We start from the raw sequence: 24,836 nt of genomic DNA on the forward strand, positions 1-24,836 counted from the left end.
GAAGCACAGTCCCTGGGTGACCTCGGAGAGAGGAAGGGAGGGCCGCCCGGCAGGGTGACCCTCGGGTTCAGCCAGAGCTGGCAGTGGTGCCCACACACCTGGCACCCAGGGCAGGGGGCTGGCAGGGGGCGGGGCCCAGGGCAGACCTGCTTGCCAGGTGCCCTGCTCTGGGCAGGAAGGGGGTGGGCAAGGGCTGCACAAAGGAGCTCTGTGTGGCTGGGGGTAGGGTGGGGTGGGGTGTGCTGTGCTATTGGGGGGGGTGGCCCTGATGATTCCAGGGGGCGGGGCGGGGCTTGCTCCCCTTGGGGGCATCAGTGGCTCTAAGGGGACACCTAGTGGCGAGGGAGGGCAGTGCATTGAATGACCTAGGTGGGAGGGGTGAAGAAGCTGAGAGGAGGGAGTAGATGTAGAAGTCAAAAATTAGAACTGGTTGTTGGGACCAGGACAGTTCAGGAAGCTGCAGGGGAGGGGGCTGACTCTCTGGACAGTGGAGAAGTTTGGTTCAGAGGAGCTCAGCAAACCTAAGTGCAGACACTCATCCCTGTCATGGCTGTTTGCCCTTAAGGGCTTTTCTTAACCTCTCTGAGTCTCCTTCTACTTGCTAAATAAGTGACAGCTGCCCGTTATTATTTTCATCATTGTTATTTTTTTGATTACGATTCTGGTCCGAAGTCAGGTTGGAAGGAGATCTTCAGGGGTGGGTGGAAGGGGGCTGAAGAGAAGGAAATTGAGGGGGGTGATGCATAGTTCCTGGGGGGGGGGGCAGATCCTGGGAGATAAAGGCCCCCCCCACAAGGGAGGTGATTGGGGGTACGTCTCACCACAGCAGTGATAGCCCTCTTTGAGGCCGAGTTTTCCATTTGAGGACATCCCTGGGCCTTCAGTCCCGGCTGGGAGGGAAATGGTGTGTGCGGGGTTGGGGGGGGGTGGGGAGGAGGCTGGAGAGAGGGTCATGAGGCCGGAAGTGAGAGCTGGGGCTGGCAGCCCGGCTCCCCTGGGGAGGCTGCGGGTGGGGGAGGGGGAGGCTGGCTGGGGAAGGGGTGGGGTGGTCAGAGCCGCAGCGGGGGAGGGTGGGGCTGGGGACTCAAGGATGTGGGCTGGCCCTTCCCGGCACTGTGCGCAGCAGGTTGGGGCCCCCAGCCCCCCTCCCAGCCGGTGGGTGTCCCCACAGGCAGGCTCAAGACACACTGACCCAGAAGCAGACAGACGACGGACAGAGGAACCTTTGCGACTTTGTTCACAGACGTGGGGATAGGTGGTACCCTTGGGAGGGGGTCCAAGAAAACGTCTGCCTGGGTGTGGTGGGGAGGGGAGCCAGTTGCTTCCCTCAGATTCTGGAGGCCGTGGACAGTCAGGAGGTCTGGCAGGACGGCGCGCCCAGAGGTCTTCACGGGTGGGTGGAACAGAAGCAGCCGCTGGAGAGGCGGTTTGTCTCTTCTGCCAAGGTCACACCCTCAGGCCCCCAGTGGGAGGTCTCCAGAGTAGGGAGGGTTGGTGAGCCCCACCCTCAGCGAGAGAGGGGCGGTGGCTTGTGGTAGGCATCTCCAAGAGGGCAGCGGGAGCCACGGGTCTGTTGGAAATCCGACCTGGAGATTCCAGAGTCTGAGCCCCTTCCCTCCTTCGTGAGCGTCTTACCCACAGTTCTTCCCGCAAGAGCGGCGGTGAGATTCTTGAAGTAGAGAGGGCCTGGCCTAGAAGGGGCCCGACCACAGTCTGCAGGCGGGCGTGATCTAGTAAACAGGACAGTGAGGAACAGCTGCGGCCTGGGACCTGAAGGGACAGGAGGATGTTCTGCTTGGATGAGCAACACACTGGGGCCCCCCTCCCCATGCTATCTTGTGGTCTTGGGCAAAGTCTGTTTCCCTCTTCCGGTCTTAGTTTCCTTGTCTGAAAAATGGGAGGGGCACGAGGTGACACTGGAACAGTGTACCCACTGTGGGGAGCCGATTAAAAATGCAGATTCCCATGGCCTTCCCTGGTGAAGTGAAATGAAGTGAAAGTCGCTCAGTCATCTGACCCTGCAACCCTATGGACATAGTCCATGGAATTCTCCAGGCCAGAATACTAGAGTGGGTAGCCTTCCCCTTCTCCAGGGTGGTCCAGTGGTTAAGACTCTGTGCTTCCACCACAGAGGGCACAGGTTCGATCCCTGGTTGGGGAGCCCAGATCCCACAGGCTGTGCAGTGCAGCCAAAAAAAAAAAACCCACCAGATTCCCAGATGTCCCTTCAGATTTGTGAGTCAGACTCCCTGGACTAGGGTCTGGGTATCTGGAAGGTTACACAGCTCCTTGGGCCCAGGGTTTGGAAGCCCAAGGGTTAGATGATTTTAAGGTTCCTCCCAGCCTTAATTTAGACCACAGCTCTAGAAGAAGCACTTTCAGGAGTGGCCGAAGGAGCATTGCAGAAGCTGGGAGTGGAAGGAGGCTTTGGACTTGGCAGAATTAGAAATCTTGCTACTTAGCAGCTATGTGACTTCAGGCAAGTTATACAACTGCTCTGAACCTGCTTCCTCTGTACCATGGAGATAATAATCCACGTCTCCCCAGTTCACTGAAGAGGGAGTGGGTCATATATGTGGAGGTGCTTTGTAGATGGCATGTTGCTGCCCACCAGAAGGAAGTGGACGAGTGGCCCCGCCCACACCTCCCTGTCCCCAAGTCAGCTCTGCTTTCTTCCTCCGGAGTACAAAGTGATCCTCCTAGTGATCAGGGCCCATTCAGCTTCCTGCTCTCCCAAACCAGCTCTTGGGAATCAGCCAGGGCCCTGAGTCCCCAAGCTCCTTTGGGAGTCAGACCTGCCTGGATCTAAATCCCATCTCAGCCCGACCAGCTCAGGGAGTTGCTCAGTAAATGTTTATGTAGCATCCATAGCCCAGGCCCTGGGGTCAGGGGATACTACGGTAGACAAGACAGACTCAGTCCTTGCCCCTGAGAGCCCACACTCGGGGAGAAGACACACTGAACAGCCAGTCACACAAGTAATTGACTGCAGTCCCGATAAGTACTGTGAAGGTGAAATAAAGGGGGCTCTGAAAGTACGTGGCAGGGCCGAGCTGAGGCTAGAGGTGGCAGGGGAGCAGAGAATGTCCGTTTTCACATTTTTAATCTCCCTCCCTCCTTCCACATCCTACCTGGGTCCCACTTTGGGGTCTAGAGAAGAATGAGAGAGAGCCTTATGGAGAAAGGCTGATTGTTCTGTGTGCCTCATTCATTCATTTGTTCAGTAGATATTTTCTGAAGCACATTTATGGGCCGTGGTGTTGGGGGATACACTTGATAGCAGGACGGAAATCCTTGCCTTCATGGTGCTTACCACCTTCCAACGGATGGTTTCCTCGCCTGTAAAAGTGGGGGTGATAATCGTATTGATTTCAGGTTTGCAGGGGGGGTTAGATGAGATAATAATGCACTTAGTCCAATGTTTGGCAACAAAGAAAGTGCCCCCAGGGTATGAACTTTTATTGTTGTTGACTTCTGGTGTGATTGTTGAACCTCTGACCTCAGGCGGTCTTCAGTTTTTCTCTGCTGCTCTTTTTTTTTTTTTAATTTATTTATTTATCTATTTTTTTACTTTACAATATTGTATTGGTTTTGCCATACATTGACATGAATCCGCCATGGGTGTACATGTGTTCCCCTTCCAGAACCCCCATCCCATCCCTCTGGGTCATCCCGGTGCACCAGCCCCGAGCATCCTGTATCATGATAATTTACATGCTTCAGTGCCATTCTCCCATATCATCCCGCCCTCGCCCTCTCCCACTCTTTGCTGCTCTTATCCCACTAATAATTATGTCACTTATGATTGTCTCATCAGTGTTTGTCTACCCAGTCTTTGTGCACAGTAGACACTTCATAAATAATGAGTATATGAATGAATGAATGTTTCTTCATCTCTGAGCCTCCATTTCCTCATCTGCAAAATGGGGTTATTAATAGCCCCTACCTCACAGGATTGATATGAAGAATTAAATGAAACGATGCCTGGACAGCTTCCAGCCCAGTGCCTGGCGCCCAGTAGGTGCTCACTAAACCTGAGCTGCGATGGTCCTTTCCAGGCGCTGTCCACGCCCCGAGGCCTGGGCTCAGGCCAAAGTTGCTTCACAACACCCCTAGCTGACAGCCAGCGACTGGCAGAGCCCCCAGGCACGGGGGCCCTCTCTCTTCCAGGTCAGCCAGAGTTCCTGGGGAGCTGGGGTTGGGGTGTGGGGGGAGATGGGGCCCCGTGGGCAGGTGGGCAGCGGTTGGGCTGTGGCTCCCAGACCACTGAGATGGCCTCTTGTCTGTCTTGTTGTCCACAGAGATCTCCAGTGTGACAGCCCAGGCGGCAGAGCCGAGGGTGAGTGACCAGGGTTCGCCTGGGGGTGGGGTGAGAAGGAAGAGGCCATGTCCTTGACAGGACCTCCAGGCCCTCGGTTGGGCCTGGCCTCCTCCTTAAATTTGATCTGGAGTGGTTGATTAGCGTCCCTCTCAAAAGCGGGTCAGTTATCCTCCTCCAGTCCTTAGCCCGGGTCTAGACAAAAGTGCACTGTCAAGAAGTGGAACTGGGGCCCATGGGGGTTCACGGTGCACGTGATGGTTTAGGAAATGCTGAGGGTCACCAGAGGGATTGGGCTTCCGGAGGGACTCAGGAGAGGGGTGCAGGGGGCCACGGGGGACACGGGAAGCTGATGAGGGCTTAGGTGTTCAAGGAGGGACCTGCTGCCTGTCCCGCCCGGCAGGTCCTGGTCCCGGCTTCTCGCACCCTCATGTCAGTCCCGGCCCCGCCCGGCGGCCCTCGGAGGACAAGGTCAGGATGCGTGTGAAGCCCCAGGGCCTGGTGGTGACTTCCAGTGCCGTGTGCAGCTCTCCTGACTACCTCCGGGAGCCCAAGTACTACCCCGGCGGCCCCCCCACCCCCCGGCCCTTGCTTCCCGCCCGGCCCCCTGCCAGCCCACCTGACAAGGCCTTCGCCCACACCTTCTCCGAGAACCCGCGCCCACCCCCACGCCGGGACCCCAGCACCCGGCGCCCACCAGTCCTTGCCAAGGGGGACGACCCGCTGCCCCCGAGGGCAGCCCGTCCTGTCTCCCAGGCCCGCTGCCCCACACCCGCGGGAGATAGCAGCAGCAGCTCCCGAAGGCGCTGGGACAACGGGCGGGCGACCTTGCGTCCGGTGGTCCAGCTAATCGACATCATGAAGGACCTGACCCGGCTCTCCCAGGACCTGCAGCACAGCGGCGTGCACCTGGACTGTGGTGGTCTCCGACTCAGCCGCCCCCCCGCCCCGCCCCCCGGGGACCTGCAGTACAGCTTCTTCTCCTCGCCCAGCCTGGCTAACAGCATCCGCAGCCCAGAGGAGCGGGCCACCCCCCACGCCAAGTCCGAGAGGCCCAGCCACCCGCTGTACGAGCCTGAGCCTGAGACTCGGGACAGCCCCCAGCCCGGCCAAGGCCACAGTCCCGGAGCCACGGCCGCAGCCACCGGTCTGCCACCAGAGCCTGAGCCCGACGGGCCCGATTACTCAGAACTCGCTGACGCTGACATCCTTAGTGAGCTGGCCTCCCTCACTTGCCCTGAGGCCCAGCTGCTGGAGGCCCAGGCCCTCGAGCCGCCGTCACCTGAGCCAGAGCCTCAGCTCTTGGACCCCCAACCCCGTTTCTTGGACCCACAGGCTCTAGAGCCGCTCGGGGAAGCTTTGGAGCTGCCACCCCTGCAGCCCCTGGCTGATCCTCTGGGGTTGCCGAGCTTGGCGCTACAGGCTCTGGACACCCTGCCCGACTCCCTGGAGTCGCAGCTGCTTGACCCGCAGGCACTTGACCCCCTGCCCAAGTTGCTTGACGTCCCTGGCCGCCGCCTGGAGCCCCAGCAGCCCCTGGGACCCTGCCCACTGGCCGAGCCCTTGCGCCTGGACTTGTGCTCACCCCATGGCCCTCCAGGGCCTGAGGGTCACCCCAAATACGCCTTGCGGCGCACCGATAGGCCAAAGATCCTGTGTCGCCGACGGAAAGCCGGACGGGGACGCAAGGCAGACGCCGGCCCCGAGGGCCGCCTGCTGCCCCTGCCTCTGCCCACCGGGCTGGCCGCTGCCCTGGCCGAGCCGCCCCCGCCGCCACCTCCACCTCCACCTGCCCTGCCCGGGCCCGGCCCCATCCCGGAGCTAGAACCCGAAGCCTCTCAGACCCCAGTGGTCCTTCCCCGCAAAGGCAAGTGCCGGGGCGTCCGGCGCATGGTGGTGAAGATGGCCAAGATCCCGGTGTCCCTGGGGCGGCGGAACAAGACCACGTATAAGGTGTCGTCCCTGAGCAGCAGCCTGAGCGTGGAGGGCAAAGAGCTGGGCCTGCGCGTGTCGGCCGAGCCCACCCCACTGCTGAAGATGAAGAACAATGGCCGCAACGTGGTGGTGGTCTTCCCACCCGGCGAGATGCCCATCATCCTCAAGCGGAAGCGCGGCCGCCCTCCCAAGAACCTGCTGCTGGGTCCCGGCAAGCCCAAGGAGCCGGTGGTGGTGGCAGCTGAGGCGACCACCATGGCAGCGGCCAGCATGGCCATGCCGGAGGTGAAGAAGCGCCGGCGGCGGAAGCAGAAGCTGGCGTCCCCCCAGCCGTCCTACGCGGCGGACGCCAACGACAGCAAGGCCGAGTACTCGGACGTCCTCGCCAAGCTGGCCTTCCTGAACCGCCAGAGCCAGTGCGCCGGGCGGTGCTCCCCGCCCCGCTGCTGGACGCCCAGTGAACCTGAGTCCGTGCACCAGGCGCCCGACACCCAGAGCATCTCCCACTTCCTGCATCGCGTGCAGGGCTTCCGTCGGCGAGGTGGCAAAGCGGGCGGCTTCGGTGGCCGGGGAGGGGGCCACGCAGCCAAGGCCGCCCGGTGCTCCTTCAGTGACTTCTTTGAGGGCATCGGCAAAAAGAAGAAGGTGGTGGCTGTGGCAGCCGCGGGGGTCGGGGGCCCCGGCCTCACCGAGCTAGGGCACCCGCGCAAGCGAGGCCGGGGGGAGGTGGACGCCGTGACTGGGAAGCCCAAACGCAAGAGGCGGTCCCGGAAAAACGGGACTCTGTTCCCGGAGCAGGTGTCCAGCGGCCCCGGCTTTGGGGAGGCTGGCACTGAGTGGGCCGGGGACAAGGGTGGCGGCTGGGCCCCTCACCATGGGCACCCAGGCGGGCAGGCTGGCCGAAACTGTGGGTTCCAGGGGACCGAGGCCCGGGCCTTTGCCTCCACTGGGCTAGAGAGCGGGGCTTCAGGCCGTGGCAGCTACTACAGCGCGGCCGCGCCCGGGGGCCAGGCCGAGCTCAGCCAGGAGCGCCAAAATCTCTTCACCGGCTATTTCCGCTCCCTGCTTGATTCTGACGACTCCTCCGACCTCTTGGACTTTGCCCTCTCGGCCTCTCGGCCTGAGTCCCGGAAGGCCTCAGGCACCTACACAGGGCCCCCCACCAGCGCCCTGCCTGCCCAGCGGGGCCTGGCCACCTTCCCCAGCCGGGGAGCCAAGGCCAGCCCAGTGGCTGTGGGCAGCGGCGGGGCTGGTGCTGAGCCCTCCTTCCAGCCGGTGCTGCCCGCTCGCCAGACTTTCCCACCCGGCCGGGCAGCAAGCTATGGGCTCACCCCGGCCACTTCAGACTGCCGGGCTGCAGAGACCTTCCCCAAGCTGGTGCCCCCGCCTTCCGCCGTGGCCCGCTCACCTACCACCCACCCGCCCGCTAACACCTACCCCCCGCAGTACGGTGGCTACGGGGCTGGACAAAGTGTATTTGCCCCGGCTAAGCCCTTCACGGGCCAGGACTGCGCTAACAGCAAGGACTGCAGCTTCGCCTACGGCAGCGGCAACAGCCTACCTGCCTCACCCAGCAGCGCCCACAGTGCTGGCTACGCCCCACCGCCCACCGGTGGCCCCTGCTTGCCACCAAGCAAGGCCTCCTTCTTCAACAGCTCTGAGGGGGGCCCCTTCTCTGGTTCAGCCCCCACACCTCTGCGCTGTGACAGTCGGGCCAGCACGGTCTCGCCCGGCGGCTACATGGTGCCCAAGGGCACCACAGCCTCTGCCACCTCCGCCGCCTCCTCGTCGTCCTCGTCCTTCCAGCCCTCGCCTGAGAACTGTCGGCAGTTTGCGGGGGCTTCTCAGTGGCCTTTCCGGCAGGGTTATGGAGGCCTGGACTGGGCCTCGGAGGCCTTCAGTCAGCTCTACAATCCCGGCTTCGACTGTCACGTCAGCGAGCCCAACGTGATCCTGGACATCTCCAACTACACACCGCAGAAGGTGAAGCAGCAGACGGCTGTGTCCGAGACCTTCTCCGAGTCCTCCTCCGACAGCACCCAGTTCAATCAGCCAGTCGGCGGCGGTTTCCGCCGTGCCAACAGCGAGGCCTCGAGCAGCGAGGGCCAGTCAAGCCTGTCCAGCCTGGAGAAACTGATGATGGACTGGAATGAGGCCTCGTCCGCCCCCGGTTACAACTGGAACCAGAGTGTCCTCTTCCAGAGCAGCTCCAAGCCGGGCCGTGGACGGCGGAAGAAGGTGGACCTGTTCGAGGCCTCGCATCTGGGCTTTCCGTCGTCCGCCTCGGCCACTGCCTCGGGCTACCCCTCCAAACGTAGCACCGGGCCCCGGCAGCCTCGGGGTGGCCGGGGCGGTGGCGCCTGCTCGGCCAAGAAGGAGCGAGGCGGGGCGGCGGCCAAAGCCAAGTTCATTCCCAAGCCGCAGCCTGTCAACCCCCTGTTCCAGGACAGCCCGGACCTCGGCCTGGACTACTATAGCGGGGACAGCAGCATGTCCCCGCTGCCCTCCCAGTCGAGGGCCTTCAGCGTGGGCGAGCGAGACCCCTGTGACTTCATGGGACCCTACTCCATGAACCCATCCACGCCATCCGATGGCACCTTCGGCCAAGGCTTCCACTGCGACTCGCCTAGCCTGGGTGCCCCTGAGCTGGATGGCAAGCATTTCCCGCCACTGGCCCACCCGCCCACGGTGTTTGACGCAGGCCTGCAGAAGGCGTACTCGCCCACCTGCTCACCCACCCTGGGCTTTAAGGAAGAGCTGCGGCCGCCGCCCACAAAGCTGGCTGCCTGTGAGCCCCTCAAGCATGGGCTCCAGGGGGCCAGCCTGGGCCACGTGGCTGCAGCCCAGGCCCACCTGAGCTGCCGGGACCTGCCGCTGGGCCAGCCTCACTACGACTCCCCCAGCTGCAAGGGTACGGCGTATTGGTACCCGCCAGGCTCAGCTGCCCGCAGCCCACCCTACGAAGGCAAGGTGGGTTCGGGGCTGCTGGCTGACTTCCTGGGCAGGACGGAGGCCGCGTGCCTCAGTGCCCCACACCTGGCTAGCCCACCGGCCACACCCAAGGCCGACAAGGAGCCGCTGGAGATGGCCCGGCCGCCCGGCCCACCCCGTGGCCCCGCTGCAGCCGCTGCTGGCTATGGCTGCCCACTTCTTAGTGACTTGACCCTGTCCCCCGTGCCGAGGGACTCGCTGCTGCCCCTGCAGGATACCGCCTACAGGTATCCAGGTTTTATGCCGCAGGCGCATCCCGGCCTGGGTGGGGGCCCCAAGAGCGGCTTCCTGGGGCCCATGGCGGAACCTCACCCTGAGGACACATTCACCGTCACCTCCCTGTAGTGCCAACTGAAGTGCCGACTGGACCTCGAGGTTTTGTTCCTGGGTGAGTCTGAGGATGTGGGTGCAGTGGCAGAAGAAGCCTGGGGGCTGGGGCTGGGTAGGGGTGAAGACATTAGAACTTGGGCAAGGGGAGGAAGGATAGCCACGAGCCAGAAGGACTTGAGGGCAAGATTAGGGACCCGACAATAGGACAGAGTTGGGATTCAGGGAGTCTGGCATTAGCTGTTGGGAACAGTCTTAGGGAGGAGGTGAGGTGGAGAACCCAGCATGGGGCTTAGACATGACTGAAATGTCTGGAGGACCGTAGACTGGATGGGGCCATCTGGTTCGGCTCATCAGGTGTCCTTTCCCCTTAGCCATGCTCAGTCCTGAGCAGGGACCACCTGAGTCCCAGCACACACTCATCACTTGACCTCTTGTAAGGGAGGGCGTTTGCATCACTTTGCATGAGACAGATGAAGGAAGAAGCAGGTTGGATAATTAGCCACAAGGGCCCATCCAGGATACTGATCCTGCTGGCTTCCTTGTTTCTCTGGGAGCTTCATTTAATTCAAGATGCAGTCTGACAAGGGCCAGGCTGAGGGTGTGGCTAGAATGTCCTTTTCTGGTCTCACAGGGTACCCCAAAGGCTATTCTTCCACAGGGGTATTGGGATTTCACTGTCTGGGAACCTCCAGCCAGTGGGTCTGTCCCCAGGTAGGATGTTTCCTACCTAAAAAATCCCCAACCCTTTTCTGAAACCAAATTCATTCCTTAAGAATTCGGTTAAGTATTGTTAGGTATTTAGATATTGTTTTATCAGGTGTTGTCACCTCCTTCAGTAGTCTTTAAGATTTTGTGTTCAAGAAAAGGAAAATAAAAGAGGGGGAAATGCCCCCAAAATGGTCTAAGGGGACAGAGTTGAAGGAATCATTTTCTTGATGAACAGTCTGCTCCAGAAATGCAGCCATAACTGGCCCTTCACTTCCCCCTTTTGGAACAGAGCTGTCGCAGAATTGACCTGGACATGGTGCATAGTGATGGAGTGGGCTGGGGGTCTGTCTGAGACTCTCACCCCGCCCCACACCTCTGTGACTGCTGCAGCCTCCTGGGAATGTCTTTTCCTGGAGAAGGAATGGCAGGGCTTCTGGAAAGCCCCATCCCTGCTTGGGGAAGGCCATTTGAGGCCAAGGTGACTCAGGGTCCAGAAGTCATGTCAGTGGAAACTTATTACCCCCTCTCCGCCTGACCTCAGCTCCCTTGGTGCATGGAAATGGCAAAGGGCAGCACGTGGGCGTCAGGAGGCTTGGGGAAAGACCATTCCTCAATTGGCCAACTTGCTCCATGCCCTTGACCAAGCTTTTGCCCCTCCCCCCCCCCCCCCCGCAACCTCTGTTTCCTGATCTGTTCAAAGAAATTGACTTTGGTAATCTCTTGGGTTCTTGAAACTCTGCATGGCATAGAGAATGGACCAGACTTTCTTGGGGGCAGCATATTTTTCCTCGTAATGAAGCCAAACCAAGATTAAAATGGCCTTCCATTCCCCAAGCACCTCATTGCAAGCGGCAGAGCCACAGATCTGAAGCAGGCCAGGGAGAAGCTGCTTAGGGTTTAAAATGTCAAACTCTTGATCCTTCTCACTGAAGGGAAGATGTCTCGTGGATAATCCAGAAAATGTGAAATAATCTGAAAACCTTTCCTTGTGGGCTCTTGGTGGGAAAATAAACCGGTGTGGGGGCTGGGTGTTTGGGCAGGTCACGGCTCAGTGAGATACATAATGGAACCACCCAGTGATGCCTGAACGCAGGAGGAACTGGGACGCCATCCAGCCCCACATTCTGGCCCGCTCCCCACTCAGAGCTGGGAGTTGACAGCACTAGTCCTCAGACCGAGGCATTCAGTTGTTCCAGAGACATCCGTCCAACACCCACTGCCTGCCAGGTGTTGGGGACACAGCAGTGAACGTCACAGTGAGCCCCTGGTCCTCAGGGGGCTTCCAATTTAGAGGGAAAGACAGTAAACAGAAGAACACAAAGCGTTTGGTAATTATGGCCATAGGAAGGACCGTGCAAGAGAAGAAAAGCTAGGAGGCCGTAAAGGTCTGCAGCAGGCTGGCCAGGTGCTGAGCTGATGCCTGAAAGATAAGGGGGCGTCAGCTAGATAGGGAGGGGGGCAGAGCATTCGGGGCAGAGGGAATGGCAGTGGGTAAAGCCCGGAGGCCAAAAGCAGCTCAGCTTTGATGACCTGATGGGAAGACAGTAACACTAATGACGGGGTGAGGCGGCAGGGCCAGATCGTGCAGCCATTGGAAGGAGTTTGAAGTTTGTTCCAAGACAAATGGGAAACCATTGAAGGGTTCTGAGCTGGGGTACCACGGGCGGCGGCGGAGCAGGCAGGTGTTGAAGGAGGGAAACCGGCTGCGGTAGCTCAGGCAAGCAGTGGTGCTGGCTTGGACCATGATGGCGGAAGAGCTGTTTCCCCTTCTTCATCCAAGATGGCACATGCGCCCTCATCTCGGGCAACCCCCGCTCCCAGTGCCAAGGACTGATTAAAAGCACTGTGGGGAGTAAGGAAGTGTTGGAGATGCAGGGAAAGAGAATGGTGAGGAAGAAGAGTTAACAGAGGGAGTGTCACTGTCAACAGAGGGCTTAAACAAGGAGGACAGTGACACACTCATTCACCAGCAAGGCAGCAAGCCCCTTTGACCCAGGGCCAGGTGCGGGAGCAGTCACTGAGCTCAGCCTCATGTCTTGAGCATCACCCCCACCTACCCTCCGATGTCTGTCCCGATGCCAGGCACGCCCCCTGTCCTCGAGGGCCCATGGAAGCTAACCCAAGCCCACAAACAGCCTCAAGCATCTGGGTGTGAGAGGGTAGGGAAAAGCCAACCTCGTGCACCAGGAAGGTGGGCCACGGCCCCGAAGTCACCTCTCTGTCCCTTTGGTAAGAAAAGGGACATGTATTCGTGCTGGGCTGTTTGTACAACACAGCCTCACTGGCTCTTCACAGCAGCCTGAGGGGTCCCGGTACTTGTCTCTTCCATCAGCAATTCAGATCTCTTGGAACACAGGTGCAGCTCCAAAGCTTTCCCAGGGAATCCACGGGTAGGAAACGAGAGTCGGGATTTCAACCCAGCACCCCGCCCTCACCGATCCTGGATACTCTGCCTGGCTGGTCCCCTGTGCCCCTGATTCCCCACCCTCAAAATGGTTGGATGCTCCCTACAGCTGTTTCTGGGTCTGACATTTTAAACGGATTTTGAGGTTCTGTGAAAGAAGCTGCATCTGAGCTCAACCTTGAAGGATAGGCAAGATGTGGACACACAAGAGACTGGGGGAAGGGCGATTCCAGGCAGAGGAAGCTGCGGGCAGGGGCAGGTCACATCCCGATGTGAGTTAGAAAAAGAAAGCCGGGAGGAACCAGAGTTGGGAATGTGGGACCTGACTGCCTGGGAGCTGAGCTGACAGAGAGGGAGGGGGGCAGGGGGCGCCCAGGCCAGCAAACATCTTCCCTAGTCCCTTAGATGGAACGCAGAGCCAGACAGACTGGCTCCGCCTTGGGCCCTCACAGCTGAAGATCAGCCCCTTCTAGATCCTGGGGACAGGCTGCGAGGGTGGGAAGGGCCCCTCCAGGGTGTTCAGAGATTTCGAGTCCCCCTCTCCTCCCCATCCCCTCTTGGGTCTGGACCTGAGGCCAAGAGAAATGTCACAGGTCCTCCAAGGTTATACCAGCTGGGGCAGGAAGCAGCTTCCAAGGCCACCAGCCAGCCAGGGTCAGCAGGCATGCCCGGACCTGGGCCAGGCCCTGGCCGCTCTGGGCTTTGTCTCTCCATGTCTTGAAACCTCAAGAGGTCACCTGATCTTGCCTCTGGCCCTGAGCAAGAGGCCCACACCTCAGGGGTCAGGCAGGCTTGCCCAGGCTCCTCTCCCCACTGTCTGGGGCTGTCGTCTCTCCAAGCCTATCTCTTGCCTCTCCTGCAGCCATTTTCAGGCCAGGCCTTCTTGTTCTGAGCCCTTATTTCCTGGAAATATAATCTCTCCGTGAGCATGCCCTCTCAGGCCCCTCCTCTCCCATCTCCCCACATCCCTGTGGACCCGGAAGAACCCAGGGAGACTGGAGGGTGGTGGCTGGGAGCAGGCTTGTGGGTGCAGACAGGCCTCTGTGCAGAGCCCGATTCCATCCCTTCCCAGCCATGTGACCTGGTGAGTCATGTCACCTCACTGCGTCTCTTGTGAGAATTAAATGAGATTACCCGTGAAGCACTTAGCCCAGTCCCTGGCACACAGGAAGCACGTAATGGGTGGTTGGTAGATGAGTGAATAACATACCTCCTCACAGTCTGCGTGAGTCACACACCTCTGACCCTTTTCTCCAAGCTCAGGGCTCTTGTAGCCAGCCCTCCTTCACCTGCTCTCCCTGCTTCCCTCCTGGGAAGGAGCTGGTATTCTAGTGTAGGTTTGGGGCCTTTGGGTTTGGGAGGCTGTGAAATACCACCTGGTTACATGCCTTAATAGTGGGGCTGGGTCCTCCCTGGGGGTGTCCAGAGTCAAGAGTCACAGGTCCCACCCCAGTGGACCTAGAGCCTGATGGGCAACAGGACCCAGACTGCTGTGTGATCCAGGTCAGCTGGAAACTCTCCACATAGTCATCCACACCAGTTCTCTGTCTCAGTCCAGATCATCTGAAAAAAAAGATTTCCTTGTCACTTTGTCATCTAACTTTGGCTACCATAGTGCCCTCCGTTGGTGCCAGAGGGCAGGAGAAAGTAGGTTGATTCTGGGTTCAGCCCACACAAATGAACCACCTGGCCTGGGCCAGGCATTGCATGTGGTACTAAAGGAGCCACTGAACAAGATGAGCAGTATCCTGCCCTCATGGATTTTGCAGCCTTTAAACGGGTGTTCATTACAAGCATCCATGTGGGCATCACTCACCAAGGGAAGGACTGAGACGCTCCCACCAGACGTATCAGGGACCACCCTCTTGAACCAGGGGGAGGACTGGCAGGAAGAGCTTCTGGTGGGGGCGTGGGGCAGCAAAATGGGTCTTGAACAAACTTGAGGCTTCGGAAGCTATAGCCTTGGCTCAGCCGCCTGGGTCAGCCCAGCCAGCACCTGGCAGGTCTCTGCCCCAATATTTGTCCTCCCACTCTCCACCCCCGGCGCCCATACCCCCATTGTGGCTGCCAAATATCCTTCAGCTTTGTGGGATGCTGTGTCTGGACAGCTCCCCACTCCCGAATATTTACTGGATGAATTGATTCAGACATATCTGCTCTTGTGGCTTCCTTGCTTAACACTTTCTGATTGCATCCTCAGCCCTTCAGCCTCCTATCCTGGTGTTCTAGGCATTCGAGGCCACTTCTTCAGCCCTGACTCTGCTCACACAGCCTCCCTTCCCAGCCCTAGACTGTGTGGCCTGGAGAGAGCTTTCCAGGCCCCTCCCCAGCGTGCCTGCGCCTTTGCTTAGGCCGTTCCCTGGCCTGGGCCGCCCTTTCCTAGCCACCATCCATCTCCCACCTGTCAGTTCCTATCTTTCACTCAGACACCGCCTCCTCCAAGAAGCGTTCCAGGATCCTTCCCAGGCACAATTAATCTGCAGCCCTTTATGCATCTGCGACAGCTCTTCCTGGGAATGACTTCCTCACTGTGCCATCAGCTCGTTTAGGCGGGTTACTCATTTCTGGGTACTGTCCCCTCTGTCTCATCATGCCTGGGACATTTCAGGGGTCAGGGTTTGGTGTTTTTTTTTTTTTCCCTTGAGTCACAGAAGGACATGTAGACCAGGGAGGATTGTGAGAGAACGGGTTAGGCATCGGGGAACAGACAGGAGCTGGTTTCTCTCAACCCCACTGTTACCAGATACGCTCCCAAGGATGGAGCAAGGGAGGGGTGTGTAAATAAACCAGTTCCAACTCTCATGGCTAACTGGGCTCCTGGAGTTCTCCAAGTGCAGCCCCTCCAAGTTTATGGAGAGGAAGAGGGACTCGCCCAGCCACCCAGGCAGGAAATCACAGAAACGAAGAGCCAGAAAGGACCCTTGGGATCACCCAGGTCCATGTTCTTGCCACTTCTAAGCTTCCATTCAATTGCATGCCCAACACAATACCTGTGGGTGACACCTGTCCTGACACAGGCATCTCCCATTGGGAAGAGAGAGATGGGTGTTAGGGGAACATGTATAGCCTCCTCCCAGGACAGGTAAGGAGTGTGAGGCTCCAAGAGGTGAGAGATACACACAAGGTCACACAAGCTGGGTGGGCAGCCATGGGTGTAAACCCTGCTTGGTCTCACTAGCATCCCTCCATGTGCCCAATAGTGGGGGGACGTAAGGGAGGGTCCCTCAAGGGAATGACTGGCAGAACTGGAGTTTAAGGAATGCCTCTGGTCACTGATGGATGGATTTTGAAAAACTCTGGAACAGGGAGAGCCACACCCACCCACGCCACAGCCTGCCCACCCCCAGTTGGAAGCTTCATCCCTCATAGATGTCTGGGTCCAGCCTACCTGAGGGTACCCCCATCTGCCAGGTGTGCTCTGGGTCTCGGGTTAGCAGTATCCTCTCCACATTTAAGGGACTCCCAGGCCACACCTTGCCTGAAAACCTCAAGGATGAATCACCTTTGGGCAGCTGTAGTATGTCTCTGACCCCTTGTCTTTGGCACATTATCTCAGTGCCTAAAGATCTTCCTCCATTCCCTGTTCAACCCCCTTATTTTGCATAGCAACTGAAGCCCAGAGAGGGCAAGGACTTGACCTAGGTCACACAGCAAATGGGTCTCTCAAATGCTCACACACTCTGCCTTCTGTTCCACTGTTGTATTTGATGTTGAGACCCCCCTTTCTGGAGGGTAGAGACTCAAAGGCGGGGCTATATTTTAGACTACCTCTCCGCTCGTTTGCTTGAGTGAATGCACGAATGTGTGCTCCTTTTGCCAGGGAGAGCAGCTCTCTTTGGACAACCTGGTTTATCCATGGTCTTCATTTTAAATTCCTGCTCAACTCAGTTCTCCCTTGGTGCCCCCAGTGCCAGCCCCCACTGCCAGGCAGAGGCCACTGAGAGACCTGGCCCCACAGACCGGGTAAAACTGCTGGAGCACGAGGCTCTGTGGAATACAGCTCTGCAGCCCTTCATTATGGAGGTACTAAAAGGTTAAGTCTCGTGAACAATGGCCGGTGTCCTGGGGCGCTAGCTGCATGCTGGCATCGGGGATGCCCAGGAGGAGCTCAGAAGGGAATGGCAAGTGCCCCAGTAGCTATGGTAACAGGGTGGTCTGAGGAGGCGTCTGGAGGTGTGTAAGACCTGAGCTGGACCTTGACTCCCCCGTCAGACATAGACCGGTCACAGCTCTTGTCATTCAGTCCCTATATACCATTGACCTCAGCGTGTGCTGGGCGCCCTGCTCAGCAGTGAGTTGAAGAGTCAGTCCCTCCCACCAAAGCTGGATAAGGTGTGTTCCCTGAGCCCCGCAGGGGTTCTCTCGCCATACCGCCATCTCCCTGCCTTGTGATCCCCTGGTTTGGGGGTCTGCTTTGCTTCCTTCTCTGCCCTGTGAGCCCCTCCTGAGCAGGAACCAGATCTGTCTTCCTCTCTGCTTTGTCCCCAGTGCCCAGCACTGGGCTGCCTGGCCCAGCAGCATTGGTTCTGGGCCGGGGCAAGTCGCACCTAGTGAGGTCAGGGTTCTACACGGCCACGGCACTCTGCCTTCCTGGCTCAGGAGCCTCTGGTTTTGATTCTGTCCCCATTCCCCACCCCCCACCATCCCCCAGATTCTGGCCAAGTCATGAAAGCTGGGGAGGGCGGTGGGAGGAGGAAGGTGAGACAGCGGTGGCTTAGCAGAGGGTGAGAAAGCCTCCCCGCTGCCTGGCCGCCGGCACCACGGGAATGGTTCTGGCAGGAGCTGCCTGCTGGGCTGAGATCACCATGGAGACCTGGCTTGGAGAGGGTCACTGGCAGTGGCTAAGGGCTGGAGGGGGGCGGGGGCGACAGGGATTTGTGCAGAGGCTCCCAGCCTGCCATGGGGCCCTTAGGGGAAGCAGGGGAGGCTGGGGTTCGGTACAGTTTGCTTGTTAAGTGGTTTGGAGCTGCTTGTCCTGAATCTCCTCCTCACTTGTCACCCCAGTACACCATATCTGTCACCCCAACGGCCGTTCCTTAGCTTGGCAGCTGTTCTTCAACTGCAGTAAAGCTGTCTTACAGATAGATGCCCCTAGCCCTCCAACAGAACCTGTCCCCCCCCCCACCCAGTTTATCACTCCCCTAACTGGAGAACTGGCACCCACCCCAACTGCACCCCCAGTCCCCACCACCCCAGTTGTGATACAGCTGTCACCCTAACAAGCACACCTCTTACCCCTACGGCTAATTTTCCATCCTCTCACCAGCAGGAAACCTGACAGCCTAACAAAGATACAGCTCCTGCCCTCCCTCTCACGCCTCTGCAAGCCACCTGGGCTGATTCACCAGGATGGGATTCTGTACCACCTCCCAGGGGTCCACCTGGCTCCCCTGGCCCTTGAGGGGAGTCCTGGCAAGTCCAGCCTCAGGACAAAAGTCTTCCCCAGGGCTGACTGCCCAGCAGACAGCAGCCGGGGCTGAGCAGAATTTAAATGTGGCCCCATTGGAAAGGGAAGCCAAGAAAGAGGACAAGAGAGGAAAGGCTTTCAGTGGCCGCTGGTTCTGCAGGGTAGGGGGGGAGGGTGGATGGCTCCCTGAGGAGTCTCAGAAGGTGGTTCTAGCACCCCCCGTGCCTGCCCGTTAATTTCAGTGGCATGGTCACTCACCAAGTGTAGGATACGTGAATTTTAGGGCTCTGAGAAGATGGAGCCCCAAAAGAGCCAGGCTAGTAACTAGAGGTCTTGAGAATATCATCTCTTTCCCACTGGACATCATCCTGCTCACCCCAGCAAAGCTGGGGATCTGGATAGGAAATCAGGTCCCCAGAGCCCTGCAAACATAATTAGGACCATCCAGGGAAGTGGGTGACTTCATATCTCTAGTGTCTGATGATTGTAGGGACTGGGGGAGTTTCTGAGCTTCTGGAAGGCAGGGGCTGCAGACAACACAAATGCTATTGTCTTCTTTTTTCCTATATTCTGACAGACTTCATCATCACCTCACCTCTGTAAGGAACAGAATGGCAGTGGTAGAGAATGGGGAGAAGGTTGGATTTGGAAAAAATTAAAGCTGCAGTTCACACCTGTGCTGTGCTAGGGCCTTGTCTTCCCATTATGTCATTCCTCAGAACAGCCTCAGTAGGAGGAATTACTAAACTTACTGTTACATTAGGAAACGGAGACTTGGAGAGCCTAGCTGGCCCAGGCCCCAAGAGGATAATGACTCATGCTAATTAGTATCACTTATGATGCATTTGTGGACCAGGTGTAATATGCCTCAAACCACTGAATCTTCCCAACAAACACACAGGATAGTTCTGTTATCCCCTTTTTACAGATGAGTAAACTGAGGCCCGCAGAGATCCACTGACTTGCCCAAGGTCATAGAGCTATGAAATGGAGGTGGTAGCATTTGAGCTCAGCTGTGTCTGACTCAGGAGCTCAAGTTCTTAACAGGTTGCTCTGCCTGAAACTCCACCTTCTTATCCAGCACATCCTTTATCCCTCAGTGGTGTGGGCCTTAGGCACACACCTATTTTACCAGCAGGGAAATTGAGCTCAGAGCAGGCCAGAGTTTCATGAGCGGGGCTTTTTGGCATTTTCTGGGAGGAGGAGCAAGGCAGTTCACTTTTGGGTGAACTGGGTGGGGGGTCCTGCTCTTTACCTCCCTGTTCCCAGAGCTCAGGGTCTGTCCCTGCCACTGACTTCTGCCTCTTCTCTTGTGTTTCTTTGCAGCTTTCAGAAAACCAACGCCAAGACCCCTCCCAGCGTCCACATCGTCCTCCTCTGCCTGCCCCTCTGCCTCCCGCCGCCCCCCCACACACCCCCTGCACCCCTGTCCCCTGCCCCCACCCCTCCCTGCCCATCTCCTCCACGCAGAAGCCGAAGGTGAGCCCTTTCTGCACAAAACCAGCAATTGTAAATACTTTTTAAAAATGTACAAAACTTAAAAAACAAAACACAGTTTTAGAAAAAGACAAAAAAAAGAGAGAGAGCGAGCGCGCGTGTGCAAGAGGTTGCGAGCGGGGCCTCACAGTGTCCAGAGCCCCTGCAAGTATGCACTGAGAAATTTATCTACAGGTCGTTTGACAAAAATGAACAATATCCTATTTATTGTATATACTGTTTTATTATAAATCGTGGATTGTATATTGCATTCTGTAAACCTGCTGTGGTCCCGTGGTGTGCAAATTCGCATGGTGGGGGGGAGGGAGAAGAACCTCTTGCGGGAGCTTTTTTTTTTTTTTTCTCTTTCTTATTTTTCACTCTTTTGGGTTTTCTCTTCTGTTGTTGTTGTTGTTTTCTGTTGGCAGGACACACCCAAAGATCCAAGTTTGTATTAAAAAGAAATGAAAAAAAGCAAAAAAAAAAAAAACAAAAAAAACAAAACAACAACCTCGTGTCTTGTGAAAGGGGGTGAATGAGGGTGGACAGAATGGAAGGGGTGTGACAGCTGGGGGTCACCACCATCCACCGGGTCCCCGGAGAACTTGAAGTACCTCCGCCACGTTCCCTCCCTCAGAGTTCTTCCTTCTGCCTGAGATCTGTGTCACTTTTGCATATGGGTCCCTCTCTTTACACACCAGGCCTTGGGTCTCCCCTGCCTCTGGGCTCCTCAGTCTTAGCCCCAAAGATTCCTAGGCCCTGATGCGTTCTGTCCCAGGTCCAAGGAGTCTGCCTTTTAGAGCTTCATTTTGCTTTAGGTCCTGGATCTCCCCTGATTCTGAGACCTCTATTCTCTCCCAAGTTCTAGGTTTCCTCTCCCTGAGGAACCCCCATTATAAATCAGGTCTTGGATCCCCCCCTCTGCTTCTCGACCGCCTCCCTCCATCCTCAGTCCTGGGTCTCTGACTCCAGCCCCTTCATTTGTCCTGTGTCCCCCCAGCCTTTGGGCCCCACAGTTATATTCCGGTTCAGGATACTTGTCTTTGAGACAATCCATCCTAAGGGCAAGAACCCTTGAGGTTCACCCCCTTTTCCCACAAGGACTGGAGTCTCCCCTGTTTGTGTCCCTTGTTTACCCCAGGGCCCGGGTCTTTTTTGTCTCCAGCACCCCCCTCCCCCACATTTTTGCCCGAGCACACCTTCATCTGCCTATGCAAACTGCAGGGTTTGACTAGGCCAGTGACCCCAATATTTCTGCCTTCCCCTGTCTTTCCATCCTGAACCCCAAATGCCAGGTCTGGATTACCTCCCAGCTTCTGTAAACTTTGGAAAAAGAAAACTCCTAATCCTGAGCCTATTTCTGGTAGACCTGGCAGGGCGAACTGTATCCCACCTCCTGACCTTGACGAGCTCTTGGCTGCCCTTGACCAAATAATGCCCACATTGGGCTGCCTGGTCCTGAGCAAGGAGCTTTTCCCATAGCCCCAGTTTATGTTAAAGCTCGGCTCTGTGTCCCTCCCTGCTGAGGCTCAAGGTGACCCCCAAGGGACAGCTCCATACAACCTGCCCCCTCCCCACCCAACCAGCGTGGCCCAGGCATTGGGAGAGTCAGAGGAACCCTCGATCTGAGAGAAGAAGATAAACCCCCAACTTCTGGGCATCCCTGTCTGAAAGAAGATGCTGGAGGGTTCAGACAGAGGCAAGTAACAGCCCCTAAAACCTCAGTGTCTGTGCTGGATGTGAAGGTTCATTCTCCCACCAAGCCCCCCTCCTCTGCAGTCCCAAGACTCACCCTCCTGCACAGTGAGGGCCCAGGCATCAGGGTGCAGTGGGGTGGGACTGGCAGGAGTGGTGAGACCTGGCAAGGATTTCCTGGAGGCCGAGACCAGGGTGCGAGGCAGAATAACCAAGGGAGTTCCCAAAGGAGGAAAGAGCCAGGGGACGGAAGCCGCACGTGGCTAGATCCGTGTGGAGTAGACACATGTCTGTCTGGGGAGGAAAGAGGGCTTTCACGAAGTCACTCCAGGGCTGGGGGCGGGGCGGGGGGGAGGCTGGTTGGAAGGGGTGGGTGGCCTCAGAGGGACCAGCGGGGGAGGCCTTGAGATGTTTGTTTTCAGCCCCATGAGTCTCCTGCAGGGAGAAAATGAGCAGGGGAGACCTAGGGAGGCTGTCCAGGTGGGGCAGGCTGGAGGTGGGTGGGGGTGCCATGGGGGAAGGGGTAGTGGAGGGATTATTCGGTGGAAGGCATTGTTGGGGCTCAGCGAGAGAGGAAGAAGGACACAGAAGGGTGGTGTGCTCAGGAATTGGGGTGGGGGTGGGGAGGGGTGACCCAGGAAGGAAATGGGAGTTGAAGGAGGTAATTATAGCCCAGCAAGGGGGCTCTGTAACTTGAAGAGGGCTCTGTAGGAGGGGTGAGGTTTCACTGAAAAGAGAGGGGCACCCAGAGAGGGATGGAACCCAGAGAAGGCCTTGTGGTTTCCGGGATGGGCGGGAGGCTCGGTAGGAGGGCGGGAGGTTGGGGGGTAGGGGGTGCTCCTTGAAAGGTGAAAAGGAGGCTCCTGGAGCTCAGGAACGGGAGGGGTCTCAGTCTAGGGTCTGTGGCCTTGTCCGGGCTGAGGGGGCGGGACCCGAGGTGTATTTGGAGAGCAGATTCGGGGAGCTGCCAGGGCAAGGGCACAGCCCTTGGGATGGAAGGTTTTCTTTGGGCCCTTGGGCTTCTGAAGGAAGGAGAGCAGAGACCCTGTTCAGAAGTTTGGGCCTTCACAGCCACTGTCCCACAGCTGATCCCAGGAATACATCAAGGCAACTTGGCTTCTAGGTATTTGGATTTTGCCACTGTTTATTAAACCCCTCCCTGAGGTTTTTACTCTTCAGGACAATCTTTGAGGTAGAGGAAAATACTCACCTCATCTACAGATGGGAAGACAGGTTCAGAGAAACAAAGTAACCTGTCTCAAGATCCCACAGGAGGTGGCAGAAGTAGGTTGACCCAGAGTCTGACTCTGAACCATTGCTTTTTCATAACAAAGGGAAAAAAGTCTTGCTTATCAAATTCATCCCCAAATTCATCCATTCTGTGATTAAAAATTTAAATGATAGAAGTAAGATCAAGAAATAATTACATAACATTATGTAGTAGTTACTGTTCTAAACTAGATCTATAAACTCATTCCATCCCCATGACAACCCCATAAGGCTTTATTGTAGTGTTTATCATCCCCATTTTACAGACAGGAAACTCAGGTACAGAGAGGTCATTTACAAAGACATCTCAATGAGGAAATAGTGACACCAGGGTTGAAACCCAGGCAGTCTCCAATCTGCTTCACTATACTGTTCAAAGTGAAAACCCACACTACCCCTATTCTTGGTAATAATCCTTACGTCAGCATTTTCGAGTCCATTCATCTAGATCAGTGGTTCTCACCTCAGAGAGATTTTATCTGTTGGCTTGGGTGGGGCCTGGGCATGGGGATTTTTAAAAGCTCCCCAGGTGGTTCTAATGTGCAGCCAAAGTTGAGAACCTTGACTCTAGCTATTGTGCTGAATGTTTGCATATAAGCAGCCACCTGTGTGCACACACCTATATTTAACGTGTTGTCCTAGGTGTGCATAAAATGCTTTCTTGTGTGTACACTAGGGTACTCGTCAAGTGTTTTTCACTGAATGACTGCTTGTAAATTACCGTGGGTTCTCTCAGTGACTGTTAGAGACACTATGTGAACACATTCATTCAACCAATATTTCTTAAGCATCTACAAGATTCCAGGCACTGTCCCAGGCACCTGGGGATACAACAGTGAACAAGACAGATGGGGTTCCTGCCTTTGTGTGTATGGTCTGATGGAATTGACAAATTTGGTCTTATGTCTTTCCCTGTGGGTGACAGGGGTTGGGAATCCCTCAGGGGTTGCTAAAGGGTGAATGGCAGACTGGGAGAACTTAAGAAGGTGAGACTTGCTGTGTGCCTGGTGAATCTTCTGGCCCTGTGTATAGATGTGTAGAGAGAGGGAGACTGAGGGCATGTTTATGGGTGTGAATGAGTGTGGCTGACTGTGGCATGTGTATAAAGGTGTACATGATCTGGGCCAGTGAAAATGTGGACAACAGTGTGTGTGTGTGAGGGGGGAGGTGTGTGTGTGCCTGTGCCTTTGTGTATCTGTGTTTCAGCGTGTGGTTGTGTCTGCCCTCTTTGTGCCTGTGCGCCTGTGTGTTCCTTAAGGGGTGTGTGTGTGTGTGTGTGTGTGTGTGTGTTTATGTCCATGTGTATGCCCATGGCCCAGGGAGGGCTGAGTGCAATTGTAGGCACCAGCCAAGAATAGCACACAGATGGTAGCACATGCACACTGGAGCACTCACGTGCATGTGCACACACACGCACACACACACACAGCCAGCTGCTGCAAGGAGGAGGCTGGGTTCCAGTCCAGGGCACAAACTCCAAGGGCCAAGAGAATTCTGCTTTGGGTGTGTGGAGGAGGCACAGCTGGGGCTGGAAACTCTATAGAGTGGGAGGAAGCGAGGGAGAGAGGGAGGGAGGCTGGGGAGCCACATCCTTGATCTCTGGTCTGTTTCAGCAGTTCCGGACTTGGTGCTCTGGGTCTCTGTGTGACTCTGGGTCTCTCTAATGTCTGAATCTTGGATCTCTGTTTCTCTCTTCTGGGTTTTGGGCTCTGAGGCTCATCACATGACTCTGGGTCACCACCTCTGCAGCCTGCTTGGCTCTCTGTGTCCCCTTCCAAGTCTCTCTGTCTCTGCCTCTATGTCTGCCTCTGTCTCCATGTCCTTCCTTGTCCTTGCCAGGTGGGAAGAGGGGGCCCAGTGCTCAGGGAGCAGGTGTCCGCTCACTCAGGCAGCAGGGAGTGAAGTTGAGGGGGGCACAGAGCCAGGAGCTCCTGGACACACAGCCACACTCCAGGACACAAACTCAGGGCACTTACAGGAACACACAATGACATACATGGAGAAGTAGGTTCTGGAGGACATACACACAGGTACACAGTTCAACACACAGCTGTGCCCCACCACACACAAGGATGCCAAACACCGAGGGTCACGTGCAAATAAATCACACATACACACTGACAAATATTCATCTAGGCACACCCGGATATATAGTCACAGGCACATGGCATTCTTCCAGAGGAAAACCCAGGGCCATGGGCATACACATGGACATAAACACACACACACACACCCCTTAAGGAACATACAGGCGCACAGGCACAAAGAGGGCAGACACAACCACACGCTGAAACACCGATACA

The 24,836-nt window shown here is 56.9% G+C and overlaps 1 protein-coding gene across 10 annotated transcripts in view; it reads left to right on the forward strand.

The window, feature by feature from the left end:
* AHDC1 (AT-hook DNA binding motif containing 1) overlaps positions 1-20,073 on the forward strand; it is a 65,354-nt gene extending 45,281 nt beyond the window's left edge. For 5 of the 10 annotated variants that reach the window (XM_081586360.1, XM_081586362.1, XM_081586361.1 and 2 more), the window contains 4 exons: positions 4,059-4,170; positions 4,302-4,339; positions 4,722-9,632; positions 19,420-20,073. In XM_081586360.1, the coding sequence (XP_081442486.1) occupies positions 4,796-9,589 (4,794 nt within the window). In that variant the 5' untranslated portion in view covers positions 4,059-4,170; positions 4,302-4,339; positions 4,722-4,795 and the 3' untranslated portion in view covers positions 9,590-9,632; positions 19,420-20,073. Of the gene's footprint in view, positions 1-3,939; positions 4,171-4,301; positions 4,340-4,721; positions 9,633-19,419 lie in introns of all 10 variants that reach the window. The other 5 variants (XM_081586366.1, XM_081586365.1, XM_081586369.1 and 2 more) reach the window with 3 other exon arrangements.
* The last annotated feature ends 4,763 nt before the right edge of the window (positions 20,074-24,836 follow it).

The sequence above is a fragment of the Giraffa tippelskirchi genome, chromosome 3 (genome assembly GCF_054371585.1).
Source record: "Giraffa tippelskirchi isolate mGirTip1 chromosome 3, T2T-mGirTip1v1.2.pri, whole genome shotgun sequence".
NCBI lineage: Eukaryota > Metazoa > Chordata > Mammalia > Artiodactyla > Giraffidae > Giraffa > Giraffa tippelskirchi.